Here is a 16,346-nt window from a genome sequence, read left to right as displayed (position 1 = left end):
TTATTCTGACTGTCATTATATTTATTCAGTATTAATCTTATAACTCTATGCATGTTTTTTTTCTATCTATTTAACTGTACAGCTATTTATTTATTGTAGCGTTTGTGATATGATAGCCTTTCTATTTTGTATGCTATAATGTGACTGTGATAATGTATCGCTATTGTTTTATACGTGTGTCTCTGACGAGGTCTATTGTAATCAATGATTATTTAATGACCAATAAATTACTTGATTACTTGATTAGGCCTAAGCCAGTCACAGAGTCAGTACGCCTAGATACAACTGAATTAGGCCTAGGCCTAGTTGTCTTAGGCCCTACTACTAAGATGGGGGGTACAGTTTCTTAACTGGGCTATGCTAATATCGACAGAAACTATCGAATTGAAAATATTGATTAATAATCGATATTTTTAAATATATTTATTATCAAATTGAACTATCATAACCTAACCTAACCAACCAAACTTGCTGATGGTGAAAAAATCGCACGAAGGTTTACTAATCGAATCGATAGTTTCAATCGATATTAGCATAGCCCAGTTAAGAAACTGTACCCAAGATGGGTAATTGTTCCATATAACTTATCTACAATGGGGAAAATGTAATTTTTATACCTAAGTTATGTCTAGCCTACTTAAAGTTTTTTTCACGCTGAATCCTAAAATTCTATCAGTTTTTGTCGGAGAGATCCCTAAGTGGCCGTAGAATTAACTTAGCCTACCGTAAATAATTAATATCAAGCTTCAGTCTCGTTGAGTCACTCAGATTGCAATAGGCCCTAGTAGGCCTATAAATAACCTTTTTATGGTAAAAAATGGTAGAAATGATTTAGAAAGCAGTTTTAAGTTATAATTAACCCTCCGAGTGTCCCTTGTTTTGGCCTTAATGTCTGCCTATTTTTTGCTCATTTGCAAGGTTTTATTAAAACGGATCTGAGAAGCTTGAAAACAATGTTAATTATACTGTTCTATATACCATTTTGTTTGGAAAATCATGGGCTTCAATATTAAACATAAAAAATAAGGAAAATTTGTTTAAAAAAAATTTTTTAGTTAAAAAAAAATAAGTTTGCGCACAATGAAATTGTATAAATTATAGCCTAGGCCTATAAATATTTGAAAATAGCCACTTTGTTCTAAATTTTATGAGGATTACAAATATAATAATATAAGGAAGTAGATTTGCAAATAAATAAGTTATGGGCAAAAAACAGATTTCAGAACATAGCGTTTAGCTAAGAATGCATAGCCTAACCATAGCTAAGAATCTGGCTGATAATTTACATCAATATCACTACCTACTTCTTCAGGATCATCAACCAGCCCTTCAAAATCACTTAAATCTTCTTATAATGCACCACGTATATCACTACTTTTGATTTTTAACACTGTAATAAAACACATCAGTCATCGGTCCGAGGTTAACCAAGCTGTTTACAAATACGCACGTCAGCTGTCTGCTACAATATTTTCGGAACTAAAATGAAAAGCGCTTAGAGACAGACCTCCGGAGAAAGCTCTGAATCTGTCAAATAAAACGATACCTAACTCGATCCAGTTCAATCCGATTTTGTCAGTCATAGAGCCTTCGCCGTAAACAGTGTTTGTGAGTCGATGCATCAACATAAAACACTACACAAAGTGTGTTATGTGTCGATGCATCGACAAATAACACTCGGAGGGTTAAGCATATGACAATCCTCCCCCCTATTAAGCTGCTCTTAGTTGGTCGCAGTGTCTTTTTTTTATTAATTATTAAATATTATGTTTGAAGTGTAAGGCCCCTATTACACGAGGTAGCCTGGCGACGTCGCCAGCGACCAAACTGGCTACTCAGCTTGTCATGGGGCATTGATTCTTATGGATGTTATTACACGAGGGTAGCCAGCGACGCAGCCACACTTTGGCGACCGACTGGCTACCGAGCCCCGTCGCCACTGCGGTAGCCACTGGCTACCCATATTGGCGACGCTGCATTGTAGTATATGGAGCTTATTACACTAGGTCGCCAGTATCACGTCGCCACTCGGTTAGTTCATATCACGGGGGTACTTGCACACTGTTGTGTTGCGTTCTGTTGTGTTGTGAGTGTGTGAATTGTTCACTTCAGTTGATAAAATGTCTATATCATCCTTTATGACTCGAAGAAACTGGATTGTGACATACGAAAATAATTGAAACATTTTTTATTGTCCGCACAGAGCTCATCAAAAAGGGTGTAATATAACCCTTTTGATTCTCTTGCACTAAGCATTGGATGAACGTACATTTTTCTCTTCCTTTGCCTCCTTTTCTTCAGAAGTAACAGAAGGAGAAGAGAAGATACTTATAATCACTCATTATTCACTGTAAACACCGCTCATAACAAGTACAAGTGCAAGACAAGCACTCACAACAACGGCGCCACGGCGGTAAAATTCTGGCTACTCAACTGGTTATAGGTTTGGTGGCCAGTGCGTCGCCAGCTACTGCCGCTGGCGACGTCGCCAGGCTACCTCGTGTAATAGGGGCCTTATAGCGATTGATAAATGTCCTGTCATTTTATTATGTACCGGCAATGACATTCTGCGTATAAATAAACATGTAAAACTGTTTTCCAGGTTTTTAGACTGTAACAAAATCAGCCTATTGATGAGGATGAACTCCGTGGGAGGTACGTTGGATTCAATCCATATCAAGGACATCCGTCCGGGATTGAAGAACTTTTCTGTCACGTTTATCGTTCTGGATGTGGGTCAGCCTGTGCTACTGAAGGAGAACAGAGAAGTAAGGACTTTGAAAGTTGCAGATGCTACGGCTTGTATTAATCTGTCCCTGTGGGACGAACCAGGAGCTGTTATTGCACCCGGGGACATCATTAGACTGAGCAAAGCCTACGCAGGAGTGTGGCGTAACGCACTTACCTTATACTCGGGCAAAAACGGTGATATTGATAAAATAGGGGAGTTCTGTTTAGTTTTCAACGAACAGCTTAACATGAGTGAACCTAATTTGAACTTATCAAACCCAATTGGAAACCAACCCGGAGGTGGTGTGCCGAATTTGAACAGTAATATAAATAACGGTAGTGCTAATAGCATAGGTACACTCCAGAACAGACCCGCTCCTCTGCTACCTGCTGCAAGTGATCGGAAAAACGCCCCTCGATACTCGGGAGAGAGAACCAGAGAGACCTCCATTCCTGCGGGGAAACACTCGGGGAAAAGTGGACCTAAGAGTGGGGGCAGAGGGGGTCAACGGAATGTGATTCGGAATGATAAAAGATAATTTAATAATGCATGCGTTAATAGTGAAGTAATGAGTTTTAACAAATTTTATTCAAATAGGCTACTACGCCTACATACTTTTTTTAACTCAAACATTTTAATTTTTTAATATTTTATCTAAAGTTTGATTAAATATATATTTATTTAAAATAGGTAAAGTATAAACATGCAGATGGATATTTTGTTAAATGGTAAATTTTTCTGTTGATTTTAGTAAAGTAATAAGGTTTAAAAGATTTAGTTCAAAGTACCTACTGTTTTAATGAAAATATCTTGTATAACTTTTAAAACCTGAAGTCATTATATCATAGACTAACTAACAGAAAATAGGCCTAGTCTTCTCATCCCATTGTATAACCTGTAGCTTGTTTTTTAAGTGCGGTTCACGTTGGTGGTGTTAAACGCTAATTTCAACAACATTTTCTCTCTCTTTTTTTGGAGTAAATTTTATGATTAGTGCTCTACTGTTGTTCTACTGTTGTTTGGTTATAAAACCCTGGACAAGCTATTGTTCATAATTACACAATTTTATTTGGTTTTAAACTAGTTTTAATAGCCTACCCCTGCCGCAACAAGCCTGCAGACTAAGCGAATTTCAACTTCTCTGATTACATTTTTACTAAAATATTTCTATAAATAAGACATATTTATTCCCAATTTAAATAACATTAGATATAACGAGTGCTTAGGTTTGCTGCTACGGGGAAGATAAAAAGTGTTTTTTGACCATACGTCAATAGCATAGGATGAAATAAATAAATTTGTTGAATTTTATCAACATTATATCCATAAACGAAGTATACTAGAACCATTTTCATTTTCTCCATAAGAATAACAATAACATAGAAAATTTTAATTAGAATTTTTTCCCCCCGTAACCGTAACTTTTTCTACTAAAATACTCAGGACTCTAGGACCTATAAAATGAGGTGTAATATGACGGGACCCCTTTACATTGGAAAATTTTCCAAAAACCACCCCCACCCCCAAAAATCTGCTCTTTGGGGTGCTTTTTTGGGTTTGAAAATTATTAAGCTGGATTACTTGGGGTCAAAATAGGGGGTTCCAGTTGCAATTAGGTTTCTATTTGCTTTCATTTTGGAGCTATAGAAGCCGGTCAGGTGGTCTGGGACCTGGTCCAGGTCTGACCATGAGACCTATGGTATTAGCTTATTCCCTATATGGGAAATTCTCTGAAAACGCCAAAATAACAAGAAACAAATCCAAAACAACATTCCCCCTCATGTTTTGTACTTAACCAACATTAAAACTGTCCTTAACGATGAGAAACCTAAGTATGTTTAATCCATGGTACCGGTATGTTTGTGCAGCTTGATTATTTGTATGTATTCTATTTAGCGAAAGTGTTAATTTTAGTGAAGTAATATGTTTTAAGGAGTTTTATTCAAAGAACGTAGGTACTGTTTTATAACTTCAAAAAAGTAATTTTTTAATACCTTTAAAGTAGAAAAATACATGAAATAACACCTGTAATAAATATATTTACACTCATACTGTTTACTTACAAGACGGTAATACATAAAATATGGGAAGTGGTGATCGATTTCGATTGGAGTGTCCACTTACCATCTTTCATATGTATTTACCGTCTTGTAAGTAAACAGTATAAGTGTACATATATTTAAAACAAGTGTTATTTGACATATTTTTGTACTTTCAGGTAATTTACACGTACAATGCTTATCAAGAAGTTATTTGCCTTTTAATATAACCATTTTAAATGAAAATATATTTTTAAATTGATGTGATAAACATTTGTGTAGAAGGAATCTTGTGTTATTTTTAGTGGGGTAATAATATGTTTTAATGGATAAAAAAAAATACCTACAATTTTATAACACTAAAAGAGACATTTTAACTTTTTAATATATACAATTTTAAAGACAAAATATTTATTTAATAAACATGAAGTGATTTAATTGTGCAGATAGATTCTCTGATGAATGGTAAATTATTGTTTTATATTTAAGTTATTGTCAACGATTTATGAGACTTTTCACAATGAAGTAAATTGTGTACAAATAAATCGACATTCCGATGTATTCAGTGTTTGAATCCTAGCCTTCAAAACCAATAATTTAAATCCACCATTTGGTGATTCCTTGATCTGAGAAGCTGAAAAACAGTCTGTTGATATGACAACCATCGATGTATAATAACTCCCTCGATTGCGCGCTGAGGTTGAAGTAGGGCTGCGGTCTGCTGCTGCCTCGCTCTGTCCGCGAGGAGTGGGGATAAAGGCATGAGTCACCCTAGTGGCGAGTGTCGCGCCCGCTCTAGCTGCATATTGCTGTGTTAGTTTTTTGGAAATATTACAAGTAAAATTTATTATAACGAACTTAAGGAGGTTTGTAAACAGATATAATTAATCTAATTACTTGCTCACACTTTACAGACTATGCATCACAAGTAAATCTCAGAAGAAATTTAGTGATGTTATGAAAGAGTTAGATTTATTTATAACCTATTTGAACATTGGTCAGAACAAAATATTACAATAATTATTTTATCACAGAAGCATGTCATCATTTGCTACTGTGAGCCCCAATTATTATTGAGAGACTTAGCAACATGTAACGCCTCTTTCACACGATGCGGTGCCTGTGGCGCGGCGTTGCGCCGGACAAGTGTGTGTCTTCACACTAGTACGGTTTCGTCCGGCGCGTGCCGTACGGCACTCCTGAATATTTATTATTTTCTGTTCAGTTGTGACACTACCAATAATAAAACCGAGTTACACAGTTTTGATGTTAACACCACGGCAAAAGAAGGTTTTAGCCATGTACCTAGTATGGAGGCAAAGAAAAAGAAGAAGAAATAATAGCCATTTTGGGTTCACCCAATACTTAATAATCGGCACGAGTTTGGGGCATTCAGGGTGTTATTTAACAGGGGTTTATTTATTCCTTACGCAACGATGAAGAAAGATTCTTTTCTTATTTTCGTATGTCTATTACGACATACGAACCCAACTTACCAACCCTCCGAGTAAATCTCATTAACCACGCCTCAGTGAATACTCTACTTAAAAGTTCAAATAAAATGAATAGGCTAATTTAAAATATAATTAATTCATCATATCTAAAAATATTGTATTCTAGAAGTAAAAAATATGTTTCATTACGTATAAATTAGTAATATAATATTCTCCTCTAGTTATTAAAGGAAAAAGTTTGTTTTAATACTTTAAGTTGGCCGATTTTCATGGGATGAACATAAAAATATATGTTTTGTGATCACTTTGAATATATTATTTTCTGATACAACGATATATAATTTCTTAATAACTGTTGCACCTTCTTGGTCAGGTAGTTTGCCTAAATTGAGACAGCGTAGGGGCGCCGCACCGTGTGAAAGCTCCCATAAGAACCAATAGCCCTTCACCGAGTTTTTTTTTTGAAATTTTTTGAGTTTTTTTAAAAGTTTTTATTATTAAACTTTTAACACAGTTAACTGTACCTTGTCAACGTATTCTGTAGCGGCCGGGCGAGATAGATTTTTTTGTAGAGTATTTTAGTAAATATTTCACCATCCTTATATAATACGTGAAGGCGATTTCTACAAAACACTACTCCTCCGTTAATAATGGACGGATTTTTACAAACGACGTGTCAAAATAAAGTATTTTTTGTGTAGACGCCCCCTTTCACCAATTCCTGTAATAAAAATCCTCGGGCTTTGCACCACAGGCCATCAAAGTTGGATTTTCTCCCATAAGATTAACATGGGGGAATTTAAATATTTAATTGGAAACTTTGTCCCTACTAATTTGAGAGAACGGATGGGCGTAGAAACTTGGTTGAGGTGTCCAAAGAAAGGTCTTGGTCTGTAGATGAGTTATCAAAAGAAAAACTAAGCAAAATCCCTTAGGGCTCTGCCCCAGAAGCCTTTAAAGATCCATCCACAGAGTTGTTTACATTTTGGCCATGTGAATAATACATTTTAATAAAACAGCTGTTCATTTTTAAATTGTATTTCAAACAACACATATTTATTGGGAACTAGCTGACCCGGCGAACTTCGTATCGCCTAAGTTATAGGTTTACCCTAAGACAGACCGATGGAAAGAAAGTACCGTTACGTTTAATTTTCAAGATGATCTCGTTCGCATCGCTCAATCACGTCCTGGTTGAAGTTCGTTCGCTACGCTCACTCACCTTTGGGTTGGAGCTCGTTCGCTACGCTCACTCACCTTTAGGTTGGAGCTCGTTCGCTGCGCTCACTTGCCTTCAGGTTAGCTCGTTCGCTACGCTCACTCGCCTCCAGGTTGAAGTTCGTTCGCTACGCTCACTCACCTTTTGGTTGCAAATTAGCTGTTGTCATAAATGTAAAAGAAATAATAGTGCTGCACCCTGTTGGTAATCCTTGTAACTTTAATGCTATTGAACATCATAGAACAGAACCAACTTGTTTAATTGAAACAGCTGTTAAGATTCATTAATTCCATTTCTCATAAGGTTAACATGGGAAACTCCAGAGCCACTGGGGCGGAGCCCTTTTAAGAATTTCGAAACGGGAAATAGTTTACGTCCGATTCGCATACCTACAGAATTTACACACCAAATTTCATAACGATCGGTGAAGTCGTTCCGGAGGAGTTTGCAGACAAACACTGTGACACGAGAATTTTATATATTAGATATATATATACGTCCGTGAACGCGATAACTTGAGTAATTTTTGTCCGATTTTGATGAAATTTGGTTTAAAGGTGTAAAGCGGGATAAACTTGAATGAGTTCGCGAACCAGCACGATCGGACCATGGGAACGGGGCTTTACGGGGGGTTTTATGGGGTAAAAATTGGTTTTTCTCACTTTTGACCCTCAAAACACAAAATTTCCCGATTTCTCTTTAGACCTTTTTAAAGAGCTTAAAAAAACAAATAATTTAGTATATAAAAGTATTTTTGTTCGATTATTAGTAACGGAGAAAATTAAAAAAATTTTAAATTTAAAATTCACGTGTTATTCTTATGGAGAATATTGTCAAATGTTGTAGTTTGCTTGTTTATGGATATATTTTGATCAAACTTGGCAAATTTATTTATTTTGTACTAAGCCATCAATATTTTACTCAAAAACACACTTTATTAGTTTCCTTGTAGCAGCAAACCTAGGTACTCGTTAAACCTAATGTTATTAAAATATATTTAACTGAAAATCAATTCAGACAAATGGAAATTCGCTTAGTCGGCAGGTTTGCTGCGGCGGGGGTATTTTTCTATAATCATTGACATAGCTTTAGAATGAATAATCTATGATAAAAGGTTAGATTTAAATAAACCTACCTTATGGAAAATATTATATTTAATTTCTTTGTATCAGCTGTCTGAAATTGTGAAATTTATGCAGTTTAGCAGATCTTCTTGTTTACATTTAAATGTCAAAGCAAATGTAAACAAACATTGTTAGTGTTCTCATTGCAGCCATGTAGACAAATCAATATTTACTTTTAAAATGTTCACTTCAGAACTTTTAAAGCCATAGGGGCAAAGCCTACGGTCAGTATCAAAATGTGAATAGTCCTATAATGGTCCTTGGTATGGTAACTATATTTTTGTAAAATTTAAGCCCAGTTGGTTCAGTAGTTTTTAAACCTATTAGTAACACACATACAGACAGACACCATTAGATTTTTATATAATAGTATAGATATAGATTGTACCAAGTAAGTATTTGCAATGTTATTTTCTGATTTTAAAATTGATTTTCCTCTTTATCATGTCATGTTTTGCAATATAACGTTCCATTACGAAATTAGTGGTTTTATACGAAAATAGTTCCTTTTATCACAGCAATTCTTAAATTAATTCTTATTGAAATCTTATATCTATTGTACGGGTTGGTGTCTAACTTTTTCTCCACTTTTGCCTACATTTTATCATATTATTCTACACATATCAAACATTTTTGTTGAAATATCTGCTCTTATCGTGTCTAATAAAATCCAAACATAGAAACCTTGCCTAAAATGGTACCCAGCTTGACAAATTTTTTGCACCTGCTTATATTACGGACTTTGGCGCACTGGGTTGGTAACATTATTGAAAATAACACTTGGCTAATCTTGGCTATAAAATATGGTACAAAGAGAAAATACGATTTGAGCAGAGATGAATTAACGTAAGCCTTGAAAGTAGGTAACCGTCGATTTCGACGGGGTTCACCTAGTTTTTATTATTACTGTAACAATTTTCATATTCGTCCGCCAAATCACAAATGGATTTTATTACTGTAAGTGATAATGCTGCAGCCACTAGGTCTAGCCTTAAGTAATGTGAAAAACAATCCCGGGCTCGTGCCTGCGTCCCAAGACAAAAAAAAATTTCAAAAATAAAAAAAAACAAAAAAACGTTTAATCCGAAATATTCGGTAATCCGAAATGGGCCCGGCCCCAACCATTTCGGACTAACGGGACTCTACTGTACTCACTAAAGTAAATAATTACAAAATATTTTCTCAGATTAATATTAAATACTACTGTGAATCCAAAATGTATTCTTTCATTCAACGATTTTTTTTTTTAACTAATAGACTACGGTAAGCAATAAAATTCAGAAACGTACGCTTGTAAATTTAGTTACCCATCCTTCGTAATGTAATGACATATTTAATGTGTATAATGATAATTAAATGCCAGAAACTCAGTATCTAAATCCCATAAACTGATGCCAAGCCAGCCAAACTCCTAGCACCAATGTCGTGCCAAGCGATTTTATGTCTACTTTTAATCGCTTAAAAATGATACAAGCAAACTCCGTATCAAAAAAAGCTTCAAATAAAAATAAAATTCATACTTTAATCTAAAACTTTGCCGCAGGAATTTTTTTCCTGACCAAAAAATAAAGTTCCTCGCTTACTACCTTTTTCATGTCTTTAGTTGTTTTAAAAAACAATCATCAGTTTTTATTTGCCTAAATAAATTATAAAAAATATGTTTAGGTTAAAACAAACTATTCTGTAAGAAGCACTGTCGTTTCCAGAAAATAAAAATAAAAATTTGATATTTTTACGTTGGCAAATAAGTGAAGCAGGGCAGGTTGAGTGAAAGTATGTTTGTGTAAATGACAGAGGTTCATACGGTCCACCTCGGTATCCCACCAATTCGATTGGTGGGCACGGACCGTTTTTCCACCACACAGCGCTCTATCCAGTAGAGTATTATACATCGATGATGACAACTTGTCATGTAGTACGTGCCACTTGCTGTGCCAGAATGGAGCCAACTCATTGATTTGAAATGATGATGTTGTGTTGGTTAAAAATAAGGATATTCCCTGAATTCTCAATCAATTGATCAGTTGACAAGACTGAATCTTTTATGTAGAATGAGCCTTTTATGGACGAAAATCACACTAAGACATAGGCTACGTCACTTGAGTACATGTCCCCTCATAATTTTGATGATTTGTTCAAAATGACTCAAGGTAGGCAATAAATGGTATCTGTCATAAAAATTTGCTCATGTGCAACGTTTAAGAATACTTAAAATGACCACAACCAAAGAATAAGCTGTGCAGCACTCTTCCGATCTAAAATCAACAAATTGTCACTTTTAAAGTGATTTTAAACCATTCGTCAGTAGATGTGCTTATCTGTTAGTTTAATATTAATGTTGAGGTTAGAACCATTATGTGCAGGGTCTCATTGGTTAATCCACAGAGAAGTAAGATACAGAGGATTACATTCACTGGTACACTTAAGTCGTGTCTAGCACCAGTCGCTGGTGTGTAGAACAACATTTTATTTGTCGTCACTTCCGTACTTTTTCCGCTTCTACTACAGCGTGCTGTAGGTAGACCCTGTTCTTTACAACTGCCGTGCATAAATGTTATGTGGCCATCGTCACTCAGGCTCTTCCTGAACAAGTACATTTCCGCCCCACCATACCATAGCTGAAAGCACACGGTTGTTCCATAAGTTTGTATCCTCTGTATCTTTCTTCTCTGTGGTTAACCCTTCAGTGATTTCAACCATCCATGTGTGTAATAAAGTTAACGACCCAAGAAATCTAACATCTGGCAATTCATACCTGGCAGTGGTGTCAGTTTTCCTCACTCCACCACGTTTCCATATACTGTACTATGAAAAGACCAATTGTCCTTATGGAGTGGAAATTGGCTCAATAGTCAAGGTTGAAGTAAGGAACTCAACTCTGGTCTCCGATTTGAACTAGCTTGCATGGCTACGATGGGAGCTTGATACAGACCTTAATTTACAAACATGTCTGGTAATGATTGGACGAGTTTATGCAAACCAAACGTTTCTCTCTTATTTTCAGGTGCCCTTCACTTTTTGGTTAGTAGACAAGTAGTAGGTCAATGACATTGTATTATTTATTTTATACTGACAGTTAAAAGTTAGTAAAATTAACAACCTTTAAAAAAGGGAGTACACTAATGTCTTTTAGTTTTACCATACATACATTATACTGTATGTACCACAGTCCGTTCACAAAAATGTAGGCGGTTTGACGGGAAGTTCCCACACAACCTTTTTGGAAAAATGTGTCGCAGCTTATTGACGTATTGGCAAACCTCAGCTGTTGAGCTATTATTTTAAAGGTTCAAGTGGAGGGGATGGATTTCTTTCCCCCAAACCGCCTAAATTTTGTGAACAGAGTATAGTGAGTAATGGTGTGAAGGAATCAGTATGTTAAAAAGGTGTCCTTTTGGAAATGTTCTTCAACACGTGGAAAAAAGAAAGGCTAAGTAGACAAACTAACAGATGATCTCTAATTACCATTAGAAACAGACCCGATTCCCCCACCCCTTTGTAAAGACTTGATTTGGTGCTTTATTAAAATCAATCACACTCAGTCTGACAATACCCCAGTAAAATTGTATCAAACTGTATCAGGAATGTAGGCTTTGAACCAAATAAAACACCAACACTTAATAAAGAGATAGAATAATTTTTATTGCATTTTTTAAATACTTTTTACAGTCATGACTGATTTTCAGCCAAGATTTCTATAATTAACCATTGCTCAAAGTAGTATTAGTCATCCCTTCTAAAAGGAATGAACTATAAATAAAATTATATATGTATATAATATGAGAAACCGAAATACGTACAAAATAATGTAGCAAAAAGTTGTAGAGATGTAAATTTTAATCGTCATAGCATTAACCTAAAACGCTTCGGCAAATTTTTAAATACTTCAATACAACTCTGTCGTAAAGAATATAAATTATTTTTAAATATCGGTACCAGGATCTAATATGTCTAGATTAGGTATATTATTATAGTTGTACCACTAAATTACTCGCTTACATACAATACAGTTTAAAAATATAACTTAAACACAATAGAGTATGAATTGTGTCCAAAAGAAATATTAATAACAATATTTACATTTAGAATAACACTGGGGCCACTTTACGCCAGTAGCCTTACGTCTTGAGTCTCGTAAACTCGGAAACTACGCGACGTAACGTATGTGCAGGGACGAGTGATACTAAAACAAGATGTATAGTATACTACAAAATATCAATAATGGAACATTCCATGAAAAATAATCCTTACATGGGCTATAATGTGAAAAGTTACAACATACAAAAGAGAGCCAAACAAATCATGAGGATAGGATCAAGTATAAACAATATTGATATTGTATTTAAAATATTGCAAAATGTTTAGATAATGTAAAATTATAAGATGTTTTTCTTTCATTAGAAATCTTTAAACTTATGATACTAAAAGTTAGTTTAAATATTACTTATTACAAGTTTGATATTTAAATAATATAAAATCCATTATTATTCATAAAGGTAAAGTGAATATAAATTGGCAAATGTACCTAATTACAATATCAATACTATTTCAAGAAAAACGCATATCCAATTTTTAAAATCAAGTTTAAACCATGGAACATCTCAGTGACGTGAAAATTTGGAATTTTATTAAGTAAATAAGTGGTCTTAGAAAAATTCTATATAATATAATATACAGATTAACAATGTATAGAGTTAGCAATACAGCAGTTACGATTTTATATACTTATGTACATGATTTGAAAAATAAATTTCTATTTCAATCAATTAAAATGTTTGCGTTGTTTTGACCGCTCTGGCCTAATGTATTGACCAACAATAATCTTAAAACTAAGGCAGTTTTTGTCCATATATCCACAATCAACAACCTGTGGTGGATTGAATCTAAAATTAGTATAAAAACTTACAGAAATAGTATAACTATCCAAGGTTTTCAAAATTGAATATTCTACAATTAACTATACTTGTTTTTATTATATTAGTGCACACTATGAATGTATATGAGCTTTATAAAAATTATTTTAAAAGTATGTTTTTATGGTTATTTAATAAATTTTATGGAAGGTTTCTTAAAGAAATAGTAGTTCTCATTACTAGGAGCGAAAGTGGCTCTTTTTGGTACGCAATCGTGTTTTACAAAATGATAAGAAGACACTCTGTGTGATGAACAACTATTTTCATCATACTGTGGAAATAACCTTCTAATCATTACACATAATTTGAGGTTATTTAAAGTCAGTTGCTTCAATGTTTAAATTTCTGTTGTTTACAATTTAACTTAAAATAGCGTGTGATTAGCAGCATTTTCATTATAAACTCATAAAACTTTGAGGTAGCGAACCGAAAAATTTACCATATGTTTTTTCTCCCCCCCCGAAAATACCATAATACCATAAATACCATATGTTCCCTATTTAAAGTTACCCGAAAATGATGAATTTGCGGACGATTTAGAGAACTAAAAAGGCTGATTTCCGGATAATGATGAAAAAGAACTTGAATCAGCTTTTCAATAGTGTGACTAATTTTTTTAAGATTTTCTTTGTCACCTTGCTTTTATTTTAGTCTTCTTTGGTCAACAATTTTCTGTGAAAATCCCTTCGTTCATGGCTTGCTAGTAATTGCTCACTCAGCAACTTCTATAAAGTGTATTTTTTGATGTTCATATTTATTTTGTATTAATCCATAAATATATATATTAATAGGCTAGCGTGTTTCTTTAAAACCTTTTTTCTCAGCTCGTGTGCTTCGCAGGGAAATTCTACGCATACTGTTAGAAAGATATTTTCCTGTAGATGTGCAAAATCTCTTTATAAATTAAAGTAGGCTCAAAAATAAGCACAAAAAGTGAATTTGAATTTTTTTAAAAACTAACCAGCCTTATGGGTTGCTATACTGGTGACGAAATGACAAAATAATATAAAAAGAAAATCAAAATAAATGGAAGATATTACTATCACGTATTTTATTTACAACGTGGGGTGAAAATAGAGAAGCCTGTACATTACATATTTTTGGTTGAGTTTTCGACCACTGTACGACCACTAGTTTCATTCAAACTGTGTATGAGTATAAATATCATTATGCTATTTTTGCCTGTGAATATTACTTACAGCTGGCCAATATTTAATCTTTAATCATATCATTCTGGATTGTAATTTTTTTTCATTTTAACTTTGTAACCTTATTATTTGCATAGCTATAATATATTGCATAGGGATAGTTATAACCATTGACTTGTTGAAACTGAAGCTCTATCAATATTCAAAGATATTGTATTTTTTATTTAAAACACCACCACAGGCAACCGGTTGTTTGTGAGGTATATTCACTTATGATGTACATACTATTTAAATAATACGCTTAACTAGGTTTTATAAACTTTTCAAGTGATGAAAGATTTAAAGTATTTTGAGAAAAATTTATAATTTCAATACAATTATGTTTTGGAACACAAAATCAAATTTGGGATGTAAAATAATATAAGTATTTATTGTTGAAGGAGGGATAAAACAAATGTTTGGTACTGAAATGAAGGCAAATACAGAAAGCCTTTTTTACGGCGCTTAAACTTTATTTAGTTTTACGTTTTATTTTTTATAAGATAACAGTTAAATACAAACTATAACTTGAAATATTATTTTAAAGTATTGACTAATTTCTTAAAATTTCCTGTTACCTATCATATATTCAAGCTATTGATGGGTTTTCAAACTCAAAATCAATCTTAAGAATTTCTAATACCATTAGGAGATAAGATTGCATTTTCTCATAAAATTATGTTGTATTATTCACGTTGTTAGTATGTATACACTTTTGCTATAGTCTTAATTTCTATTTCATAACTGATTACAGTAGACCCTAACTACTATTTGTATTAAAATATATTATTAAAAAAATGTCAAGAGTGTTGAATAAAAAAAAATATTTAAGTTTCGTTCGATACATCATTTGGTTTAATAAGTTGGATTTGCCTCCACTTCATACTAATAAATTAATTATCTCTGTACAAAACTTTACCAAGTGACATAACACTTAATTTTTAATCTTTGGTAACTAAACCCAACAAATAAAGTCCTACAATTTAAGTGCTCGATTCACCATCACTGCAAGAGAAAGATTTATCAACACAATCCTGTATACAAAACAAAACAGTATGATTATATTCTCCATAGATTACAGTAATTTACTGAATATTAATTCAATTGTCAGTAAATCAATGTATCATACAGTAATACAAAAGTGAGCTCTGTACTATTTTTTGTTGTTTTATATTTAAATATTTTGTTCTATAACTTTGATAAAAAGCTTATTTTTTATTTTCATCCCCAAGAATTACAAAAATTATATCCTTTTTACTGGCTCCTTATTTCAAACCAATGAAAAATATTGATTGTTTTTTAGAGAACTCAATAAACAAAATTTTATTCCCTAGTTTGTAAGTTGTCACAAACATTTTACAGTAATAGTTGCATTTGCATGAAGATAAGTGATTTTTGAATGGGTGCAGTTAACATGCAAACATATCTTTAAAAATAAACACATTATTTTGGCAAATTGTAGTGAAATTTTTTATTGTTTAGTAGAGTATGAATTCAGTACAGTTCTTAGGGCAGAACAGCAATGAATACTTTTTTACTTTGCATACAGGATTGAGATGAGAAAAGAACCACCCTATCACTGTTATTGTATTCTATTTTGTATTTGTTTATTGCTTTATCAACTTTAACAGTGATACGGGAGGGGTAAGTATTGCGTGAGTATAACACAGATAAAATTA

General features: G+C 33.5%; 1 protein-coding gene across 2 annotated transcripts in view; it reads left to right on the top strand.

The window, feature by feature from the left end:
- LOC128995132 (SOSS complex subunit B homolog) overlaps positions 1-16,346 on the top strand; it is a 38,120-nt gene that overhangs the window by 1,981 nt on the left and 19,793 nt on the right. The window contains exon 2 of one of the 2 annotated variants that reach the window (XM_054420042.1): positions 2,603-2,768. In XM_054420042.1, the coding sequence (XP_054276017.1) occupies positions 2,634-2,768 (135 nt within the window). In that variant the 5' untranslated portion in view covers positions 2,603-2,633. Of the gene's footprint in view, positions 1-2,602; positions 4,012-16,346 lie in introns of those variants that run through there. The other variant, XM_054420041.1, reaches the window with a different exon arrangement.

Source organism: Macrosteles quadrilineatus, unplaced genomic scaffold (assembly GCF_028750875.1).
Source record: "Macrosteles quadrilineatus isolate MER2022 unplaced genomic scaffold, UCM_ALF_1.0 Scaffold_5__1_contigs__length_97177068, whole genome shotgun sequence".
Taxonomy (NCBI): Eukaryota; Metazoa; Arthropoda; class Insecta; order Hemiptera; family Cicadellidae; genus Macrosteles; species Macrosteles quadrilineatus.
This window is presented reverse-complemented; position numbering and strand designations above follow the sequence as displayed.